At 44.3% G+C, this 24,165-nt stretch overlaps 1 protein-coding gene across 3 annotated transcripts in view; it reads right to left on the bottom strand.

Moving 5' to 3' along the window:
- Window positions 1–12,412: 12,412 nt before the first annotated feature.
- Window positions 12,413–24,165, bottom strand: part of LOC132809454 (uncharacterized) — a 478,602-nt gene continuing 466,849 nt past the window's right edge. The window contains exons 3-4 of one of the 3 annotated variants that reach the window (XM_060822571.1): window positions 16,944–17,009; window positions 12,413–15,596 (exon numbers count right to left, since the gene is read on the bottom strand). In XM_060822571.1, the coding sequence (XP_060678554.1) occupies window positions 15,444–15,596; window positions 16,944–17,009 (219 nt within the window). In that variant the 3' untranslated portion in view covers window positions 12,413–15,443. Of the gene's footprint in view, window positions 15,597–16,943; window positions 17,037–24,165 lie in introns of all 3 variants that reach the window. The other 2 variants (XM_060822570.1, XR_009642324.1) reach the window with 2 other exon arrangements.

Here is a 24,165-nt window from a genome sequence, read left to right on the forward strand (position 1 = left end):
AAGTATAAAATGGAAGCTGTGGAAATCGTACAAATGCATTTATGGATTGAATTTAAATTTGTCTTACTGAATTAGATCTAGCAATGTTCTATCAGTGCCACAGTTAAACTTTCAGATATGTTTCATGTTAATAAATGCCAATAATTTTCTATGAGTGATTCTGTGGTATTTGAGCAATTATTATAGCTATGTTTAAAGTCAATTTTAACATTGGAGGTCGGGTTTTGGGAAACTTTATAGGCTTAGACATTGGGCAGGATAAGTTGGAATTGACTTTGAGACAACAGCCTTAAGCTTGTTTGCATTCTGATAAATTCTGCTGGGTCATCACAGGAAGGTGGTTTTGTATCTGAAAGAAGAAAGTTGTTAGCTTGTTTGACCAGTTCAGTTGGGTGTGCAGCCAGTTTTGATGTGTTGGAACTAGGTACTATAATGAAATACGCTATAATTAAGGATGTTTAAGGACCTGTACTGCACTGTATTTTTCTATGTTCTATGTTCTAATATTCAGAGATGTTTGAAGTCGGAACAGAATCATGATAATGCACACGCTAATTGTATAGACGACAAATGAGAAAGGTTTTGGGGCGCATCCTGGACTAGTTGTTAATCAGCAGTTCGCATGTCTGACCAGGAATGTTTCCAGTTTTGGTTCTAAGTGGTTAAACAGAAGAGTGAATGACTTGAAGGTTGAAGGTTCAACTCTTAGCATATGGTAGTAACGACCAGATTAGGTTCAGATCAAAAAACGGAGTCTGAAATATAAAGTCATCGGGATGTTTATTTTAGTGACGACATTTAGAAGAAACAGTTTGAATAGTGAGATAACCGTGGAGAATGTTTTAAAACCAGTTGAACAGAGAGCAAGGTAATATAGTCTGACTGAAGAAAATACATTTAGATTTGAGCTACTAAAGCAAAAGCAACAGAAGGAAAATAAAGGAGTGAGAAAGTGGCATTTGGAATGATAAAATCAAGAATATAATGTAGTATAAAAGCATAGTCAAAACAGATGAGGTAATCTTAAGGTGAAAGTGGTCATTTTTTTTACTTAAACATCGCCAGTACTTTTATTATCATTAAATATTTTCACTGTGCTGTTACAGAGGAAAATGAAATGATGATCTGTTAGAGCTCTTATAAAGGATAGTGATGACTACACTTGTGGAATAATCCATGAACAAACTGTATTTGAAAGGAAAGTGGTGTTCAGGAGTTAGTCCATTTAAAAATGAGATGAGGATTGGAGGTCACTGTTTCAAAGGCCACAGATTTGAACATTTTTTCGTCCTTATGGAAAATGGGGAACCTTTGGAACTGTTCTGCAAAATGTGGTGTTAAATATAGATTCTGTATCAGCAGGGAGGGAAATCTTCTGTGCTGTACTTTTCTATTTGGGTCCTAAGATACGTGGGATTACACAGTAAATTGATCCTCCATAGACTGAATAGCTGAGCATTTGGGAACCATTATCAGGATTGGAGACAGTCAGCATAGATTTATGAAAGGGAAGTCAAGCTTGACAAATTTACTGGAATGTTTTGAGGATGTAAATAATGAGGTTACCGAAAGGGAGCCAGTGGAGGTGGTTTATTGGGAATTTCTGAAGACTTTTAACAAAGTCTCATTACGGGATTAGTGCGTAAAATTAAAGAATGTGGGAATAGATTTAGTTTATTGAGGTGGATATAACATTGGTTGGCAAGTGGAAAGATTATGAAGAAACAGGTTATTTACTGAATGGGAGGCTGGGAATGAGGGACAGTATCAAACAACACTGGCCCGGATGGCAAGCTCACTAAAACCTTGATAAAACTCCGAGCCTTAGCCACTGAGCTGAAGCAACAGCCGGGGGTAAACAAAAACCCAGTGATAGATTGGCTGAATAGCACATTCGGTAGATGGGGAACTATGCTGGGACAGCTGGCCCTTGGTTTATGCATTTCTGTTGCTATCTTTATTACCTGTGATTGTTGTTGTATACCTTGTGACACGTACGATCGACCATGCCCTGACGGGAAAGTATAACCCCCCACCCGCATACCAGGCAGCGGGGCTGGAGGAGCCTGTGATGGGGGCACCCCATGGAAAGATTACGAGATCGGTATCAGAGGGAATGGAGGAGATATGCCTGAGAGGGAAGCGCGGGACAACTTATGATTTTACTTTATAACTGTATCTCTCATTTCTAATCCTTCCCATATTAGGGCCTCAGAATGTGAGGGCTGAGGTGCAGAGACCCCCTAGTTGTGTATTTTTTTTCTCTCTCTTTCCCGTTCAAATTGACAACAGGTAAATTTGTGCTTTTATGCTGCAGTTAGAGATTGTGAAGTGCTATATGCCTCGAGACTCAAGAGACTATTGTTCACTCAAGAGATTCCTAGCCATCATCTGGTATTCCTAAATGGCTTTGATTGGTCTCGACGGCCACTGTTCACAATGATAAGCCAGTTACCACTGCCCGTGTCCGTACTTGACAGCTGTAAAATGGATGTGGGTTTTTATTGGTCAAGTGAAGGTGACTGGTTAGCCAATGACGGGTAAGATTCCTCGAGTGAGGGACAACCTAAAACAGGCACAGTCATGTATTGACCTTCAGAATAATGGCCTGTGGTCATCTGGTTTTAACAGATGCCTGGCTTTTGTATCCGTGTCGGGAATCTGGTCAAGTTTCTGGCTTGTAAAGCAGCTTGATATAAGGAGAATCGTGGACCCAGCAGTTTGACATTGTATTCACTGTATTTTTGACGAAGGAAAATGCCAGTTTTGTGTCATCTTCCAGAACCGACTTAACAACAACCCTTTAGGAAGGAAGGAGAGCTCATTGAATCCTATTGCAAAAAGATTTGACACTATGTCAGTAGTTTGAAATTTTATTTTAAGGTGTCATGGTATAATACGACCGACTTTACTGGGAGGTTGTACAATTGGGTGTTCTTTGAACAGCAGAGCTTCATTCTGCAGGCGTCCGAACTCATCCACTTTGTGTTTTCCTCTGGTTCTCTTCGCTTTTGTTATCATACTCAGTAATCGTTTTGTTGGTTTTGAGGTGGCTTTTTGTATGTGTTTACAACTTTTAAGTTCTTACATCTGTTATGTATTATTTCACTGCTTCTTGTGCCTTAACGATTGTATGCGAACTGGAGAGGCGCATAGAGTAGGGATTTTGCGGCGCGGAATGCTTTGTGTAGTTGTATGCTGCTTAGGGATTCCTATCCCCTATAACTATGTCTCCCTAGAGTCAGACAAGCCGGGTTTAGCTAAATGGTCGGTCTTGCAAAGGAGCGACAGGGGGGCGCCCACCGACCGTCCGGGTTCTGACTGCTGCGCGCGAACTGCTGTATTTTGTGTGGCCTCTTTCGAGGCCAAGGGAGGGAGTGTTGGGATGTATATCTATACGCCGAGGGAGGGTGGACCTGTAGTTGCTGCTTGGGAAATCGGGGGGCGCTGCGGAGCTGCTGTTTGGACTGTTTACCGAAACTGCCTGTGCAGCTGGACTACCAAGGTCAGACCAATACAATGGCAGCCTTTACTCGGAGACCTTGTTTACGAGACAGACCATCTCGTGGATACCTGCCAAGGCCGAGGCCTGTTCACAGGAAGCCTTTGTCTGTGAGAGATCACGTGTGTGAGTGATTACGTAGCGTTAGCTTAGCAAACAATATATCAAGCAGGGGTTTTTGGAAAGATTTCAGAACGTGCCTTCTCCAGTGAGCAGTAAATATCTCACTGTATTTTCTGTGTACGTCTCTCTCATTAAACCAGCTTATATTTTGAATCAGATCCAGTGTCTCTCTCCTTCAAACGAACACGGGGACGGTAGCTCCGTCCTAACAAGTCCAAAGAACCCCCAAGTGTAAACATTAGTTGTGAGTGTACGCTACCAGTCAGGTACTCGCCAGCGACCGGAAACCCATTGAAAAACTGTACTGTGCCCCCGTCATTCCGCAGGCCAGGATGCTTCACAGGCCTGCAGCTCTGTCCGACACAGACGCAAAAGCCAGGCCTTCCCATAAAAACACGAACGTAGGCCACCACTTCCGAATTCAAGGCGCGACTGTGCCTGTCTTAGGTAGTCCCTCACCTGAGGAGACTCACCCGTCATTGGCTAACCAGTCATTCCTTATTGAGCAGTGGACAACCGTATCCATGTCAGAAGCGGCAAGGACCAACTCCGGGCAGTGGCCAGTGGCTCCCTGGTGGCCCCCGAGACCAGGCGAATCCATCGGGCGATTTCGGATGATGTGTAGTAGTCACTGATGTGACCAGTAGACGAGTCGCCGGTGCACACAGCACACCTCAACCCATGACTGTAGCATACAACATAAATTTAAGTGTTGCCAATGTAAACGGACAAAACAATTAAGGGGTCTTTGGACAACAGGCCTCACAATCCCAGGGTCTGAAGTAAAAGGGTTAGTACTGGGTAGTAGGAGGAAAAGAGGAAGCACAGACACGTACAGTGAGCCATAACACCCGACGGGAACAGACGAACCCGAACCAAAGGCACCGCGCCAGCTGTCATGCACCGGAGATAGAATGATAACAGTGCATTGCATACAGGACGGCAAAGCCGCTTCCGCTCTTCACTCGGAGAAGAGATCTCTGGCAGCGGGGCGCCCAAAAAGGCAATTGAAACCCAAGTTAAACAGTCAGGAAACAGCTGGCTGTACAAAAACACAACAGGAATGAGAGAATAGCTAGTCACGACAACTGAGCTGGACATTGGTAAATGCAGTCATCGTGTAGGGTTTGTACTAAATGCAACTTGTACTTGATCCAAAATCACAAGTCAAAAAGTTTGTCAGGAGTGTCAACACGAATAGACAGGGCAGGCTCTGCTGCAGGGCAGCCAAACTTTCACTGTGACCAGAAAAGGACACTAAGCAGGGGATCAGCAAATGTACTGCATGTAACAACCCATTATACATTCTCACAGGAAAATCTTAAAAGCGGGATGTCCTCATTTGTAGAAGACTTCGCGTCGCGACAAAAATGAGAGAAAAAAAACCCAATCTAAGCGCTTCTTCAGTTCGCCCCCAAGAGTACCCCGGAAAGTTCTAAAAGAAAACGCATGCAAGACAAACGTATTCAGAAATCATAACACGGCGGCGATAGGTCGATCTCCGTCTCAGTCTCCGCCGATCTGCTTTTCCCATGGGAGGCATCCGCACACTCATGCAGTACAGCTTGGTAGGGCGGGGGTGCAGGAGATCTAGCATCGTCTTTGCCTGTAAATGCCCGGTCTATGGTCCGGGTCACTAGGGCTCTAATACAGGGAATACAGCAACAGCCACACGTAATAAAAATAGCAATGGAAATGCTCAGCCCTAGGGCTAGCTGCCCTAGGATTGTCCCCCACTGTCCGAAAGTCTTATTCAACCAGTCCACTACCGGGTTACTAACCCCCCCCCCCCACCACGACTGCATGTACAACTCAGTGGCTAGAGCTCGCAGCTTCCTCAGGGTTCTAGTGAGCTTCCCATCTGGACCCGTATTATTTGCTATGGAAGTGCAGCACATAGCGCCAAACATTGCGCACACCCCTCCTTTCTCTGCCAAGAGCATATCCAAAGCCTGTCTGTTCTGTAGGGCCATCAGCGAGGTCTGCGCAAGCTGTTCGTGAATTGCGTCCACTGCATCTACAGTCAGGTTGGCCAATCGCTGGACATTATAATGGACGAGATTAATTCTGTTAACATTCTTATTGGTGGTCACGGGGAAAATGGCAGCGAACAAGGGGAAACCCTCGAAGCCCGAGGCTATTTCGTCGGCCAACTTGTACTCGTCAGGGATGTTCCTGGCTTGCACAATAGCATTTATCCAGACACTATGTGGGTTCTTCAAGTCCACTATACCAGTGGACGGGTCTATCCAGGTTTGAGTCCCGATGGCCCGCCTGTAACGGCCATGGGCATCAACTCCCTGGGGGGGCTCCCAGAGGGTGTAGTCTCCAGGGGCTCTTGGTGATAAGAAAGCGGGGCGTTAAGGGATACCAAAACACACCTCCCCTCCCAATTCAGGGGAAGCCAATTGAAAAGATTCTTGCCTCCACAGTACCACCATAGGTCTGCTCGGCTCACAGTCAGTCTAGCGGCCTCGTCCTTGTTTTGGGAAGCATACGCTTAACCCAGTACTGTCAGCGCGGGGGGAAGCATACGCTTAACCCAATCCAGTCTGCGCAGGGGACCTGTCTACGTTCCCCTCTCTATTCGTCCCTCACCAGATCCACACTTCAAAGTACTTTAATGCTCACCAATTCCGACTCCTAGTGTAATTACTCACCGATAATACCCCCCGATTACCGATCCACTCCCGAACCCCACTCTCTTGATTCGCTGGACTCCGGAGTTCCAATCACCGATACCTAGCAGGCAAACAGACTGGCCCGATTCTCTCTCCCCAATTTCGGTTGGCAAAGGCTTGTGAGGCGCCGACTTAAACTAAGAATTTAGAATATTAAAACACTACACAAAAGGGACCTTTACACAAAGGGCGTCCCCGGACCCGATTTAAAGTGGCCGGCCTTTCGGCGACCCTCAACCCCTGCCAACAGGCGTGTCTCTACTCCTTCCACACGTTCAGGCTCACCATCTGTTAGGACGGAAACTACCGTCCCGGTGTTCGTTTTGGAGAGAGAGAGAGAGAGAGAGAGACCCGACCAGATTCAGAATACAACCCGCTTTATTTGGGAGAGAGAGAGAGAATCATCTGTGATACAGCAAGCTGTCTGGCTTGCTGGAGAAGGCGCGTTCTGCTCTTCTGTTCGGGCTTGCTCCAGTTATACTCCTCACTGACTGCTCAGATTCCTGGCCGTGTCAAGGTGTCTGTTCGGTTCCTGCTGTGCTGAACAATAGTTCCGACATTCCGGGGCCAGTCGTCCCGTTTACTTAATCAATAAATACATTGTTGGCTTACAAACTCAACATTCCATTTGTCATTTCTATACGTCTCATTACCCTACAGTTTCAATGGGTCACTTAAGTAAGCCAATTTGCAGCTAGTCTAACAGTTACACAATTACACATTTCAATGGAACCATTAGCAAGATAGCAGTGACTTCCTTCATGAGTAATGTCCGGCAGTTACGAGTTTCAATGTTTTAATGGAATGATTTGCATAATGTTTATCAGCTAGCCTTTTCTGTGGTTTGGTTAGAATGGCTGCAGCTTTTAGTCCAGCTGTAGTTTAACCCGTTCAGGCCAGGTGCTAAAAACACTTGTTTGTAACAGGTACAGTTATCTCACCCTCCCTGGATCTAAATTAAACATCGTACTAGTGAAAGCATCCCAACAGTATGTTTCATGTTCTTGGGGTTGCATTTCTTGTATTATCTTCCAAATTATCCCCAGAACCTCCTCCCATTGCTGCTCCATGGTCTTTCCTGCTCAGCTCCCCTTCCAATTAACTCTGGCCTGCTACGCCCGCATGTCTTTGTAGTTACATTGCTCAATTATAACCACATTACATCTTGAAGAGATGTAAACTAAAAGAATGAGCTTTGAGAGATGGGACACGAAGAATAATTGGTGGAATTCTAAACCAGCTACAAAGGGAGAATGAGAGAGAGAGTATATAGATATGGAGATATGGAAAATGAGAAAACCACATTCTCGAAAGAAGCAGATGAACATCCTCCAATATTTTGGCAATGCCTGTGTGCTGTGGTCCTTTATACAGTGCACGTACAGCAGAGTAATATGTTCAAATGCTAAGTCTGATGCCAGAATATTTGTCTGCAATGATATGACAGACACTAGCTTTGGAAAGAACCCAGCAGGCCAACATATTGAAATAAGTTGGGACACCAGAATCAAGAATTTGGAGCACACATCCTGGTAAGAATGAGAAATTAGAGTTGGGAATCCCAGAAAAAGAGGGAACGTTGAGAGGATCAAATAATGTTTTAATATTTTATCAATTTTATACATCATTTGTGACTTATCTGCACACACACACATTGATTAAACAGTGTATATACAATCTTTTATCCACCATTGAAACTGTCCTGTTGTTGTGTTACGAGGATACATGAACACCAAGTAGTCACCAAAAGACATGCCGCACTATCACTATGTTCCATACATACAGACAAAGAAGGGCACCCCTTTGACTGGGGCAAAGCACACACACATACTAAGACACGCAAGGACCTTCTTAGAGGAATGGTATTCTAACCAGAAGTCCATCAATAAACTCATCAATTTAGATTCTGTCTACATTCTATTGTTAAAATAACCGGAAATGACATCACCCAATTTAAGAAACATAGTCATGGTGACGAAACTTCTGAAAGCATACCTTCAAGCTCAGTGAGCTAACTTGCACACATATAAATTGTTTTTTTTTGTTGTTTATTAGTGGAATTTAGGAGTTCTCTGTCGCTCACGTTTTGACAGATTATGATGTGAGGTAAGCTTTTCTGGGTATGTGGTTTTAATTAACAGAGGGGTTTGACATTGATGTTATAACAGTTTGGGGCCTTGCCATATGGCATTTGGACAGACTTGAACAGATCTGTGATACAACAGGTCCCAGCAAATTCCAACTCATTGCAATTAGTGACTTTGAGCTTCAGATGAAACCATTGGGAAAATTTGTTTAATTTTGTTACTTGTGGTTGGTTAAATGAAAAGTGAGGGAAATGGCTTTTAACATTACTGAAGAGGTTCCCGAATTTTCCAAGGAAATTTAGAAAGACAGAAGAAGGACATTTTTTTAGAATTAGCAAATAGGTTGGGATTGGGTTTAACCAGGGAGAAAAGGGAAGCTGGAATTGTAATGGAGTTGGTCAAGCACTTTGATGTATCAGAGAAATAGGCAACTGCAGTAGAGTTATCAAAACTTAAATTGCAAATGTGGCAACTGGAGTTAGAAGATAAGTAAAGGGGCGGAAACAGAGAGAGAAAAAAGAGAAAGAGAAGAGAAAGAAAGAGAGGGTTGAATTGAAATTCAGAAGTTGGGAATTAGGTAAGAAAGTTAAATTAACAGAATGGAGATGAAGGGAGAACGTAGGGATATATACAACTAGGTTAGTAACTTGCCATATTTCGGTGAGAAAAATGTCAAAACCTTTTTTTATTTCATTTGAAAAAATGACACGGCAGATGACGTGTCCAGTGAACTTATGGGTAATGCTAGTTCAGACTAATCTGGTGGGCACAGCTAGTGAGGTATGTGCAGCGCTGTCAGACGAGGAATCCAGACATTATCAAGATGTCAAATTGGCTATTTTGATTCGTTATGAATTGGTACTAGAAGCATATAGACAGAAATTCGGAAAAATAAAGACGGAACCAGGTCAGACTTATATTGAGTTTGAAAGAATTAACCACAGTCATTTTGATAGGTGGGTTATGGCCTTAAAAATGGATAAGACCTGTGAGGCTTGAAGGAAGATTAATCAGCTGGAGAAGTTAAAAGATTCACTTCCAGAGATAGGAAAAAGTCATGTGAATGAATAGAAAGTTCAAGAAGTGAGAAGCGCGCAGAAATGGCAGGTAAATATGCATTGTGGCATGTGATGCAATTTAGCTTCTGGCAAGAATTTCATCCTGTGAGGGATAGAAATTGGGAGAAGGGAAGATCACACATTACAAAGCGAACAGTAGCTCATAATAGTTTACCACAGGTGAAGAAAGGAGCCCAAGGGGGTTGAAAGGTGGTGAAAGGCCTCAGGTACTCTCACTATAAGGGAGTGGAACACATAATATTACAGTGCCGATGGTTTAAGAAGGGCACAGGGAAAAAGTTGTTTTCACTGCAGTTAGCTGGGACACACCGTGCTGGGCGTTAAAGGAAGACACTTTGGCGAAAGATGCGGTAGAAGAGGCTAAGCCAGTGGCATTTGTAAAACTGGTAAAGGAAACCCCAAGTGCAGCCGAGGAGCTGCAGGACATTGCACAGCCTCGGCAAGGGCTGGGTATGGAGGCAGTGCCTGATCTCTCTAAAGAATTCGCCTCTGTAGGTAAAGTTTACTCAGAAAGAACAGGGGGAGAAGGATAAGAAATTATAATTTTGTGAGGTAAGGGATCTGCTCACTCTCTATTAGTTGGGAAGTGAGGCGCCGGAAAAGTATATCAGATCAGGCAGCGTCCGAACAGCAGGACAATCGAATATCAGGCAGAAACCCATTGTCCGGAACGTGGTGGGGGGACAAGGGGGCTGGAAGATAAATACGAGAGTAGTAGCTGGGCTGGTGGGAGGGTCACTGGGAAGGCAATAAGAAGATGTAGGTGGGAGTGACAGTGATATGTCGGAGGGGAGGGTGGAATCGATAGGTGGAAAGGAAGATGGCCAGTTAGGGCAGTTCAAGAGGGCAGTGCTAGGTTGAACAGTTGGATCTAGGAGAGGTTGGTGGAGGGGAGATTTGGAATTTGGTGAAGTCAACGTTGATGCTGTACAGTTTGAGGGTTCCAGCTGTCCTACCACCGATAGGTGTCCTGTCACCCTCCTCTCCGACCTATCACCATCACAATGCACCTGCATCTACTAATTGCCTTCCAAGCTCCCTTTCACCCAGCTCCACCCCCCACCCTCCCATTTATTTCTCAACCTCCTTCCCCCTCCCTTACGCCCCACTTTCCTAATGAAGGATTGATGCCTGAAACGTCAACGCTCCTGCCCCTCGGATGCTGCCGACATGATGGGCTTTTCCAGCCCCACACTTTTCAACTCTCATCTCCAGCATCTGCCGCCCTCACTTTCTCTCACCCTCTAATAGTAAGAGTTGAAAGTTTTTTTTCACTCTTTCTGGCATTATAATCAAGAACGTGATAACTTGTGGAATGGGAACAGAAATTAAGCATTCCCTTGTGTAACATCAGGATGGAATGCCAAATCAAGTTTGGGGAAGTAACAGTGACAGTGAGTAACAGAGTGTCAGTTCTAGGAATAGAGCTTGTTCTTGGGAACGATTTAGCAGGAAGCAAGTTGGGAGGGGCACCCCTTGTGGTGGAGAAGACAAAGGAAGATGAGGGAATTGGTGAGTTAAAGAAAATTACCCAGGATATTTTCCAGACTGTGTAGTAACAAGATCCCACTGTCATAAGTTACAGCAGGAAGAAGAAATGAACTCAAAAGACAAATGAGTTGATGCTCAGTGAACTGACACCCTGTTTGATGTAACGGTGCAGGAAAAACCTGAACAGGCAGAGGATCAGGCAGAGGTGTTTAGTCCAGAAAGTCTAATGGACTTACAACAGATATATACACACACATTCACACACACATATACATGCACACACACAGAAAAGGAATCAGAATATATTGTTGAACGTTATTAACTTAAACATAGAATCATAAAATTAAAATGGAGACCCCGATAGGTTACTGCAGAAGGGAAATGGCCGAAGTGCACCAGATTGTGTTAGCAGTAATGTACAGTGTTACGGGTCGCACATAAACTCTCTGCAGGCGGTCACCTAGGTGTACAGAAGACTCAGGCTAAGGTACAGAAGCATTTCTAATGGCCTGGAATGCACAAGGACGCGGTTCATTTTTGTTGTACGTGACATACATACCAAATGGTAGGTAAGTCACAGGCAGTACTAAAACAAGCACCTTTGTTGCCAATTCTTGCATTCGAGAAACCCTTCATGTGGGTTATGATTAATTGTGTAGCTCCCCTCTCTAAAGTAAAAGTGGAAACCAATATTTGCTGACCATAATGGATGCGTCTACCAGATTTCCAGAGGCAATTCCATTATTGGAGTGTTAAGGCAAAAATGAAGGTGGAGGGATTGGTAGCTTTCTTTACTCGCTGTGGACTGCCCAGAGAGATTCAGTCAGACCAAGGGTCTCATTTTATTGCTCAGCTGTTTGAGGAAGTCATGGATATCTTAGGCATACAGCACTTCAAATCAAGTGCGTCCCATCCTGAATCCCAGGTAGCCTTGGAAAGTTAGCATCAGACACTGAGGACCATGTTAACAGCGTACTGTCAGGATTACCCGAATGGTTGGGATAAAGGTGCCCCATTAAATTGTTTGCAATTAGAGATGCCCCAAATAAATCTACTCACTTTACTTCCTTTGATTTAATATTCGTACATGAAGTGAGAGGTCCTTAGAAACTAATTAAATATAAATTGACAGGACCAAAGTCGGAGATCTCACACTTGGATTATGTATCAGAGGTGAGAGAGAGATTAGACCGAGTAGGTGAGTTAGTTAAACAGCACATGAAGAGGGCACAGTGTAGAGTGACGCAGGTGGCAGATAAAAACTCTGAAACTTTGACGATTTCCCGTGGGGATGACGTATTAGTTTCGCCACCAGTGGTAAGAAAACCATTCAAAGCCAGGCCCCTTTCAAATTAAAAAAAAGTGTGAAGTCAGTTAAACTACCTGGTAAAGATACCGGAGATGACAAAAAAACTTTGTCGAGTATTTCATCTGGATGAAAAATGCACCAGCCACATTTAACACTCAAGAATAGAGGGGTGGCCATATGAACAAATTGTGCAACTTATCTGTATGATGTAGTGATCTTCAGCAAGTGATTAAAAGCTCACATGTTACAGTTGGCAGAGCATGTTGAACGATTACAAGAAGCAAACTTGGTAATAAACAGAAAGAAAATGGAATTCGCGAAGGCGGAGGTGATGTTCTTGGGACATTATATTCGACATGGAAGGTTGACCCCATGGAGCACAAAAACGAAGGGCTTTGAGGAATTTCCACGATCATCCTCGAAGAACGAGGTGCTTTGATTTTTGGAACTGAGTGGATTCTATCGGAAGTTTGTTCAAAACTTCAGCAGCGTCTTGGCAACACTGATGGATTTACTGAAGAAGAACACAGAATTGTGGTGGACAGAACAATGCCAGGAGGTATTTGAGAATTTTAAAGCAGGTTTAATCACTACACCAGTTTTAGCTGCACCAAATATTCTGAAACCCTTTGAAAATTGTGTTTGATGCTCGGGATATAGGGGTCAGAGATGTGTTGATATGGAAAAAGGTGATGGAATTGAATGGCTAATTGGCTACTTGTCGAAAAAACTCAATATCCAACAGAGAAAAAAAATAGAAAATCTCCATTATTGAACAAGAATTATTATGTTGCACACTGGCCTGACGATATTTTAATGTGTATATGACAAACAAATTGTCGGAGATGGTTGTGGACAACGACAAATCTCTCGCATTTTTTGGAATATTTAAAGACCAGAATATGAGACTATTTCATTGGAGTCTTACCTTACCAACTTTAAACTTACAAAGTGTTCATGCTGTGTCTCCTATAATGTGATAGCAGATATGTATTCGCGGATTTAAAGGAAAAAGTGTAGATAAGATTTGACTTATTCCAGTGTTGTATTGGTTTGCAGAATTAATATGAATGATATAACTGAGATTAACACTTTGGTATTTCATAAAATTGGGATTAAGAGTTAGAGGAAAACAAATGTTGACATCTTTTCATTCAGCTAGTTCATTTTATTTTCTGAAGCGGGGAGATGTTATGAAGACAAAAACATATATGGACACTTTAAAACAGATCGAGTTTTACTGAGTAGAAATTAAAGCCACAGATGCCAGCTGAAGGTCACACTGTTCCACATGTCACCATTAGCTGAGAAATGGATTCCTGAGTTTTGGTTGCTGTTTTGACAGCCATACAAATGTAACCAAAGAGTTTAAATAACACTCAGGATACCAGAAGCCAACAGAATTTGAATATTATTGTTTGGACGCCTGGAAAGCAATCAAATTATGAGAATTATTATATCATGGGGAGTATATAAACCCAGCATTTTGAACACTAGAGAGAGCTACTGCCATCCAACAGTAGAGCAACTGCTGTAGAGCAGGAGTGCTAACTGACCATCTCAAACACACTCTATCAAAGACACATGTTCATGCAAACCTCTTTGCAATAAAAAAAATGAACCAAGGAGATCAGCAGCTGAAAGAGTGAATACAGCGGGGAAGATAGAGACTGTATGGTCTTGAGATTGTAATGTTTAATATGTGGGTTGTTGGAACAACATACTTTTTACAGAGTTCGAGTCAGATAGTAAGTAGCTAAGAAAAGAGGGGCTTGTATTTGTGAATAGCTGTTGTTTAGTGTTCACTAATAAAGTTAAGAAATAAACTTGTTAATCTTTGTTTAAATAGTGGAATGTAGGAGAATTGTGTCGCTCATATTTTAACAGATTACGAGGTGAGGCGAGCTTTTCTGGGTGTTTGGTTTTAATTAACAGAAGGGTTCGACTCCACCTTGTAAATGTCCATCCACGCTAACCCCATTTCCCTCCACCACAACTCCTATACTCAATGCTCTGACTGATTAAGGCAAATGTGTTAAATGTGTTCTGTACCGCACTGTCTGCATTCAACTTCACTTTCAAGGAACAATGTACCTGCAGCCTTATGTCCATTTGTTTCACAACACTCCCCAGGCCCTTACCATTAAGTGTATAATTTCTGCTCAGAAGCCTCCAGTCTGAAAAATATCCCTCTTCCTTCAAGCCAATTGTGATGAGCTTCTTCTGTATCCCATGTGACCGAACCTTACTAATCTGCCTACCAATCGGAATGTTATGAACACCTTGCTGAGGTCCATATAGACAATATCTACCAAACTGCCTTCATCAATCTTCTTTGTCACCTCTTCATAAAACTCAATCAAATTAATGACACATTAATGAGATCAGTCCTTGCCTTCCCAAACGTATGTAAATGCTATCCCACAGAATCCCTTCGAACAACTCACCCACCACTGACATCAGGCTCACCGGTCTATAGTTCCCCGGCTTTTTGGGTCACTGTTTCCTTTTCTAGTCCCACTCCCCCACTGCTCACAACAAATGTTAAATGTAACCAGGTCGGTGATATGGCCGATGATATCGGTCTCAGACTGGGTCAGGGTCAGTTTTAGGAACAAGTCAGGCTAGTTTCTGTAATCTGCTAAAACAACACGTTTACGATCCAGAGCAATGTTACTCCAACTATGATGGAAAGATGGATGGCAAACTGTTTGCGTATTGCAAATAAAGACTCGATATTTCCCATTCTAAAAACACTGACACACACACACAAACACACACACACACACACACACACACACAAATCTGTGCAATTTCACGTTGAAAGAACCTTATCCAAATATTAGTGTAACTCATGACAAAAGGAAAAATTGAGAGATTGTCCAAAATGTGATTCTGCTTCTGAAGGTATTCTACTCACACAGCTGCTAGCAATGGGATTTTATCCTGGGAGAGTTGGATTTGGCTGAATTCCCTTTGCATTAGGCTGGCAGGAGGTTCCAGGTTAGCACAGTGGCTCAGTAGTTCGCACTGTTCCATCACAGCATCAGGGACATGAGTTCAATTCCAGCCTCGGGTGACTATCTGCGTGGAGTTTGGATCTTCTCCCCTTGTCTGCGTGAGCTTCTGATGGGTGCTCCCGTTTCCTGCCACAGCCCAAAGCTGTATAATTCAAGTGGATTGGTCAAATAGTCCATCGTGTTCCGCGATTTCTACTTTAGGTGCACTAGTCAGTGGTAACTGTAAGGGCATGGGAAGGTTACTCTTTGGAAAGTTGGTATGTACTTGTTGGGCCGAAGGGCTTGTTTCCACACTGCTGGGATTCTATAAAAATAAGAATGGTAACAATAACAGTAGAGTTTTGTTTTAGCTCGTACACGTTACTGTGATGAGGAATAATGAAGGAGAGAGAGTGCAATAGGCCGTTTCTTCTCGGGCAGGTGACATTTTCTCCCTCTCTGAGTTGAATCACACAATAATGTCATTCTCTCCCAAACTGGACCATGTGAGGTCTCCTTGTACATTGTCCAAACTATGTCTCCATCACATTCCCTGTTCCATGTCGGTGCATCATTGCTGCTGTCATACACAGAGCCATACCCTGAGCAGAAAATGGTCTCGGTCAATTTGAGGATATGTTTATATGGCCCTGCGTCATTAAAAAATAAAATGTTTAATGTATTCAGAATACATAGAACATAGAACAGTCCAGCACAGAACAGGCCCATCAGCCCATGATGTTGTTCCGACCATTGATCCTCATGTAAGCACCCTTAAATGTCTGTGACCATATGCATATCCAGCAGTCTCTGAAATGTCCCCAATGACCTCGCTTCCACAACTGCTGCTGGCAACGCATTCCATGCTCTCACAACTCTCTGGGTAAAGAACCTGCCTCTGACATCCCCTCTATACTTTCCTCCAACCAGCTTAAAACTATGACCCTTCGTGTTAGCCATTTCTGCTCCGGGAAATAGTCTCTGGCTATCAACACTATCTATCTCTCTCATAATCTTGAATATCTCAATTAGGTCCCCTCTCCTCCCCCTTTTCTCCAATGAAAAAGTCCGAGTTCAGTCAACCTCTCTTCATATGATAAGCCCTCCAGTCCAGGCAGCATCCTGGTAAACCTCCTCTGAACCCTCTCCAAAGCATCCACATCTTTCCTATAATAGGATGACTAGAACTGGACACAGTATTCCAAGTGCGGTCTAACCAAAGTTTTAAAGAGCTGCAACAAGATCTCACGACTGTTAAACTCAATTCCCGTGTTAATGAAAGCCAAAACACCATATACTTTCTGAACAACCCTGTCCACTTTGGTGGCCATTTTAAGGAATATATGTACCTGCACACCAAGATCTCTCTGTTCCTTCACACTGCCAAAAATCCTATCCTTAATCCTGTACTCAGCTTTCAAATTCGACCTTCCAAAATGCATCACATCGCATTTATCCAGGTTGAACTCCATCTGCCACCTCTCAACCCATCTCTGCATCCTGTCAATGTCCCGCTGCAGCCTACAACAGCCCTCTACATTGTCAACGACACCTCCAACCTTCGTGTCATCTGCAAACTTGCTGACCCATCCTTCAATGCCCTCATCCAAGTCATTAAAAAAATTACAAACAGTAGAGGCCCAAGGACAGAGCCCTGTGGAACATCACTCACCACAGACTTCCAGGCAGAATATTTTCCTTCCGCTACCACTTGCTGTCTTCTGCTGGCCAGCCAATCCTGTATCCAAACAGGTAACACAGATACCTGTGTTAAAATGAATGTTTTATTTTAACAAATACATAAATTGCTGGAAAAGCTCGGCAGGTCTGTCAGCATCCAGATGACTTTTACATGATGGAGTTGTACCAGCCTCCACCACTTCCTCTGGCAGCTCAGTCCATACACGCACCACCCTTTATGTGAAAAGGTGCCCCTTAGGTCTCTTCAAAATCTTTCCCCTCTCACTTTCCACCAATGTCCTCTAGTTTTGGACGCCCCTAACCTGGGGAAAAACCTTGACTACAAACCCTATCCATGACCGTTCTGATTTTATAAACCTTTACTGCTGTGAAATGTGACTTCAATCAACAAGAATGGCTGTACTTCCAATAATCCCGGGCCGAAATGCTGAAATGCAACACCGACACCTGTTCTTTCTCCATCAAGCCACAATTATAAAACCACTTTAATCGGTTTGTTCAGATATATTAGGTGACACTTCTTTGGGATTTACACCTAGACCTTTGTGCCCAGAGGTAGGGACACGAACACCACTCGGCAATACCCATAAAGCTGTAACAGTATTCTACATAGAACATAGAACATAGAAAGATACAGCGCAGTACAGGCCCTTCGGCCCTCGATGTTGCGCCGACCGAATCCTACCTAACCTACACTAGCCCAATAACTTCCAAATGCCTATCCAATGCCCGCTTAAATGACCATAAAGAGGGAGAGTTCACCACTGCTACTGGCAGGGCATTCCATGAACTCACAACCCGCTGTGTAAAGAATCTACCCCTAACATCTGTCCTATACCTACCACCCCTTAATTTAAAGCTGTGTCCCCTAGTAACACCTGACTCCATTAGCGGTAAAAGGTTCTCAGTGTCGACCCTATCTAAACCCCTAATCATCTTATACACCTCTATCAAATCTCCCCTAAACCTTCTCTTCTCCAATGAGAACAGCCCCAAGTGCCTCAGCCTTTCCTCATAAGATTTTCCTACCATTCCAGGCAACATCCTGGTAAACCTCCTCTGCACTCGTTCCAATGCCTCCACATCCTTCCTATAGTATGGCGACCAAAACTGCACACAATACTCCAGATGAGGCCGCACCAGAGTCTTATACAACTGCAACATGACCTCAGGACTCCGGAACTCAATTCCTCTACCAATAAAGCCCAGTACACCATATGCCTTCCTCACAGCACTATTTACCTGGGTGGCGACTTTCAGAGATCTGTGTACATGGACACCAAGATCCCTCTGCTCATCCACACTACCAAGTAGCCTACCATTAGCCCAGTAATAGAACATAGAACATAGAAGGATACAGCGCAGTACAGGCCCTTCGGCCCTCGATGTTGCGCCGACCGAATCCTACCTAACCAATACTAGCCCAATAACTTCCAAATGCCTATCCAATGCCCGCTTAAATGACCATAAAGAAGGAGAGTTCACCACTGATACGGGCAGGGCATTCCATGAACTCACAACCCGCTGTGTGAAGAATCTACCCCTAACATCTGTCCTATACCTACCACCCCTTAATTTAAAGCTATGTCCCCTAGTAACACCTGACTCCATTAGCGGTAAAAGGTTCTTAGTATCTACCCTATCTAAACCCCTAATCATCTTATACACTTCTATCAGATCTCCCCTAAACCTTCTCTTCTCCAATGAGAACAGCCCCAAGTGCCTCAGCCTTTCCTCATAAGATTTTCCTACCATTCCAGGCAACATCCTGGTAAACCTCCTCTGCACTCGTTCTAAAGCTTCCACATCCTTCCTATAGTATGGCGACCAAAACTGCACACAATACTCCAGATGAGGCCTCACCAGAGTCTTATACAACTGCAACATGACCTCAGGACTCCGGAACTCAATTCCTCTGCCAATAAAGCCCAGTACACCATATGCCTTCCTCACAGCACTATTTACCTGGGTGGCAACTTTCAGAGATCTGTGTACATAGACACCAAGATCCCTCTGCTCATCCACACTACCAAGTAGCCTACCATTAGCCCAGTAATCCATCATCTTGTTATTCCTACCAAAGTGAACGACTTCGCACTTAGCTACATTGAATTCCATTTGCCACATTTCCGCCCAGCTCTGCAACTTATCTATATCCCGCTGTAACCTACCACTTCCTTCCTCACTATCCACAACTCCACCGACTTTTGTGTCATCCGCAAACTTGCTTACCCAGCTATCAAGTCCTTCCTCTAGATCATTTATAAAGATAACAAAAAGCAATGGTCCCAAAACAGATCCTTGTGGTACACCGCTAGTAACTGCGCTCCAAGATGAACATAATCCATCAACTACTACCCTCTGTCTCCTTCCAGCCAGCCAATTCCTAATCCAAACCTCTAATGTATCCTCAATGCCATACCTCCGAAGTTTTAGCATTAGCCTACCATGGGGAACCTTATCGAACGCCTTACTAAAATCCATATACACAACATCTACTGCTTTACCCTCATCCACTTCCTTAGTCACCTTCTCAAAGAACTCAATAAGGTTTGTGAGGCACGACCTGCCCTTCACAAAACCATGCTGGCTATCCCTGATCACGTTATTCCTACCCAGATGTTCATAAATCTTATCCCTTACCATTCTCTCTAAGACTTTGCCCACCACTGAAGTCAGACTCACTGGCCTATAGTTACTAGGGCTATCCCTACTCCCTTTCTTGAACAATGGGACCACATTCGCTATCCTCCAGTCCTCTGGTACTATTCCCGTTGACAATGACGACATAAAAATCCAGGCCAATGGCTCTGCTATCTCCTCCCTAGCTTCCCATAGGATCCTGGGGTAAATGCCATCAGGCCCAGGAGACTTATCTATATTCATCCTTTCCAATATTCCCAAAACCTCTTCCCTGCATATTTCCAGGGCATCCATTCTAATTATTTGTGATTCCATATTCACATCAGCAACAGTGTCCTGTTCCTGAGTGAATACTGATGAAAAGTACTGATTTAATGTCTCTCCAATCTCCTCCGCCTCCACACACAACTTCCCACTACTATCCTTGACTGGACCGATACCTACCCTAGTCATCCTTTTATTCTTGACATACCTATAGAAAGCCTTTGGGTTTTCCCTAATCTACCAGCTAAAGACTTTTCATGTCCCCTTCTCGCTTCTCTTAGCTCCCTCTTTAGCTCCTTCCTGGCTACCTTATAACTCTCAATCGCCCCAACTGAACCTTCACGCCTCATCTTTACATATGCCGCCTTCTTCCCTTTCACAAGGGACTCCAATTCCTTACTAAACCACGGCTGCCTCACAAGGCCCTTTACACCATGCCTGACTGGTACATACCTATCGAGGACACGCAGTAGCTGCTCCTTGAACAATCCCCACATCTCATTAGTGTTCTTCTCTTGAAGCCTGTTTTTCCAATCCACACATCCTAAGTCATCTTCTTGTTATTCCTACCAAAGTGAATGACTTCACACTTAGCTACATTGAATTCCATTTGCCACATTTCTGCCCAGCTCTGCAACTTATCTATATCCCGCTGTAACCTACCACTTCCTTCCTCACTATCCACAACTCCACCGACTTTTGTGACATCCGCAAACTTGCTTACCCAGCTTTCAAGCCCTTCCTCTAGATCATTTATAAAGATAACAAAAAGCAATGGTCCCAAAACAGATCCTTGTGGTACACCGCTAGTAACTGCACTCCAAGATGAACATAGTCCATCAACTACTACCCTCTGTCTCCTTCCAGCCAGCCAATTCCTACTCCAAACCTCTAATGTATCCTCAATGACATACCTCCGTAATTTTAGCATTAGCCTACCATGGGGAACCTTATCGAACGCCTTACTAAAATCCATATACACAACATCTACTGCTTTACCCTCGTCCACTTCCTTAGTCACCTTCTCAAAGAACTCAATAAGGTTTGTGAGGCACGACCTGCCCTTCACAAAACCATGCTGGCTATCCTTGATCACGTTATTCCTATCCAGATGTTCATAAATCTTATCCCTTACCATTCTCTCTAAGACTTTGCCCACCACTGAAGTCAGACTCACTGGCCTATAGTTACTAGGGCTATCCCTACTCCCTTTCTTGAACAAGGGGACCACATTCGCTATCCTCCAGTCCTCTGGTACTATTCCCGTTGACAATGACGACATAAAAATCCAGGCCAATGGCTCTGCTATCTCTTCCCTAGCTTCCCATAGGATCCTAGGGTAAATGCCATCAGGCCCAGGAGACTTATCTATTTTCATCCTCTCCAATATTCCCAGAACCTCTTCCCTGCATATTTCCAGGCCATCCATTCTAATCATTTGTGACTCCATATTCACATCAGCAACAGTGTCCTGTTCCTGAGTGAACACTGATGAAAAGTATTGATTTAGTGTCTCTCCAATCTCCTCCGCCTCCACACACAACTTCCCACTACTATCCTTGACTGGACCGATACCTACCCTAGTCATCCTTTTATTCCTGACATACCTATAGAAAGCCTTTGGGTTTTCCCTAATCCTACCAGCTAAAGACTTTTCATGTCCCCTTCTCGCTTCTCTTAGCTCTCTCTTTAGATCCTTCCTGGCTACCTTATAACTCTCTATCGCCCCAACTGAACCTTCACGCCTCATCTTTACATATGCCGCCTTCTTCCCTTTCACAAGGGATTCCAATTCCTTACTAAACCACGGCTGCCTCACAAGGCCCTTTACACCATGCCTGACTGGTACATACTTATCGAGGACACGTAGTAGCTGCTCCTTGAACAATCCCCACATCTCATTAGTGTTCTTCTCTTGAAGCCTGTTTTTCCAATCCACACATCCTAAGTCATGCCTCACTGCATCATAATTTCCCTGCCCCCAGCTATAACTCTTGCCCTGCGGCGCACACTTATCCCTCTCCATCACTAAAGTAAAAGTCACCGAGTTGTGGTCACTGTCCCCGAAGTGCTCACCTACCTCCAAGTCTAACACCTGGCCTGGTTCATTACCTAGAACCAAATCCAGTATAGCCTCACCTCTTGTTGGCCTGTCTACATATTGTGTCAGGAAACCCTCCTGCACACATTGGACAAACACCGACCCATCTAATGAACTCGAGCTATAGCTCTCCCAGTCAATATCTGGGAAGTTAAAGTCCCCCATAACAACCACCCTGCTACCTTCACTCTTTTCCTGAATCATCCTCGCAATATTATCCTCTACTTCTCTAGGACTATTAGGAGGCCTGTAGAAAACACCTAACAGGGTGACCTCACCTTTCCTATTTCTAACCTCAGCCCAAACTACTTCAGATGGCAAGTCCTCTTCCATCGTCCATTCTACTGCTGTAATACTATCTTTGACAAGTAATGCCACACCTCCTCCTTTTTTACCCCCATGTCTGATCCTACTAAAACATTTAAACCCTGGAACCTGCAACAGCCATTCTTGTCCCTGTTCTACCCACGTCTCTGTAATGGCCACAACATCGAAGTCCCAGGTACCAACCCACGCTGCAAGTTCACCTACCTTATTTCTTATACTTCTGGCATTGAAGTATACACACTTCAATCCACCCTTCTGTTTACAGGCACCCTCCTTCGAGATCGCTGCATTATTCATAACCTCCCTACACTCAAGGTCCTGTACCCTAAAGCTACAGTCCTGGTTCCCATGCCCCCACGGAGTTAGTTTAAACCCTCCCAAAGAGCACTAGCAAACCTCCCCCCAAGGATACTGGTGCCCCTCAGGTTCAGGTGTAGACCATCCTTTTTATAGAGGTCCCACCTTCCCCAGAAAGAACCCCAGTTGTCCAGAAACCGGAATCCCTCCCTCCTGCACCATCCCTGTAGCCACGCATTTAACTGCTCTCTCTCCCTATTCCTCGACTCTCTATCACGTGGCACGGGTAACAAACCAGAGACAACAACTCTGTTTGTTCTAACTCTGAGCTTCCAACCTAGCTCCCTGAAAGCCTGTCTGACATCCTCACCCCTCTTCCTACCTATATCGTTGGTGCCAACGTGGACCACGATCTGGGGCTGCTCCCCCTCCCCCTTAAGGACCCGGAAAACACGATCAGCGACATCACGTACCCTTGCACCTGGGAGGCAACATACCAAACGTGAGTCACTGTCACCCCCACAAAACCGTCTGTCTGTACCCCTCACTATCGAGTCCCCAAGAACTATCGCTCTACCTTTCTCCACCCTTCCCTTCTGAGCAACGGGGCCAGGCTCCGTGCCAGAGGCCTGAACCTCGTTGCTTGCCCCTGGTAAGTCATCCCCCCCACAAGTATCCAAAACGGTATGCTTGTTCTTGAGGGGAATGACCGCAGGGGGTCCCTGCACTGGCTTCCTCCTCCCACTCCCCCTCACTGTCACCCATCTATCTTGAACTTTCGGAGTAACTACTTCCCTAAAGCTCTGATCTATGACCCTCTCTGCCTCCCGAATGATCCGCAGTTCATCCAAATCCAGCTCCAGTTCCCTAACACGGGCTTGGAGGAGCTGGAGATGGGTGCACTTCTTGCAAGTGTACTCAGCAGGGACGCTAATGGCTTCCCTCACCTCATTCTCCTGTATGTTTGTTCATCAGCCTGTTCTGTCATACTGTGACATACCTCTGCAACAGGCAGGACTTCAATCCAGGCCTTCTCGTCCAGAGCTAGGAACACTACCACACAAGTTCAGGAATTGGAATCAAACCCAGAGCTCTGGCTCAGAGACACGGACACTGCCCACTATACTACCATACCCAGATTTTGGGTCATATTTTAGTGCCCTCTTCCAGCTCAGTGTGGATTGATTATAATCAGGTTACTATTACTGAATTACAAAAAACACTTTGTATTATTAAACAAATGCAAGATATTTGTCTCAACTGTAGGATATTGAGTGTACTTGCTGAATATTGAAATTAACTATGAACATCTTTAATCGCTATTATCTGTAGTCTGCAATATTAGGGAAAGAAATCCCACAGAAACACTCTGCCCAATGAAGGGTCTCAAATAGATGTTTATTACTGAACACCAGAGGCGAAGGAAGGGATTAATTTCTGACCCCAAAACACCGATCAATCTTACCCACCTCTAACATGTGTCTGCCCTCTGCCTAAAACCATGAAATGATACCAGGCCGCTGATTACTGTCCAGCCTCTCCTCCCCACGACTGTGTCTGC

Source organism: Hemiscyllium ocellatum, unplaced genomic scaffold (genome assembly GCF_020745735.1).
Source record: "Hemiscyllium ocellatum isolate sHemOce1 unplaced genomic scaffold, sHemOce1.pat.X.cur. scaffold_124_pat_ctg1, whole genome shotgun sequence".
NCBI lineage: Eukaryota > Metazoa > Chordata > Chondrichthyes > Orectolobiformes > Hemiscylliidae > Hemiscyllium > Hemiscyllium ocellatum.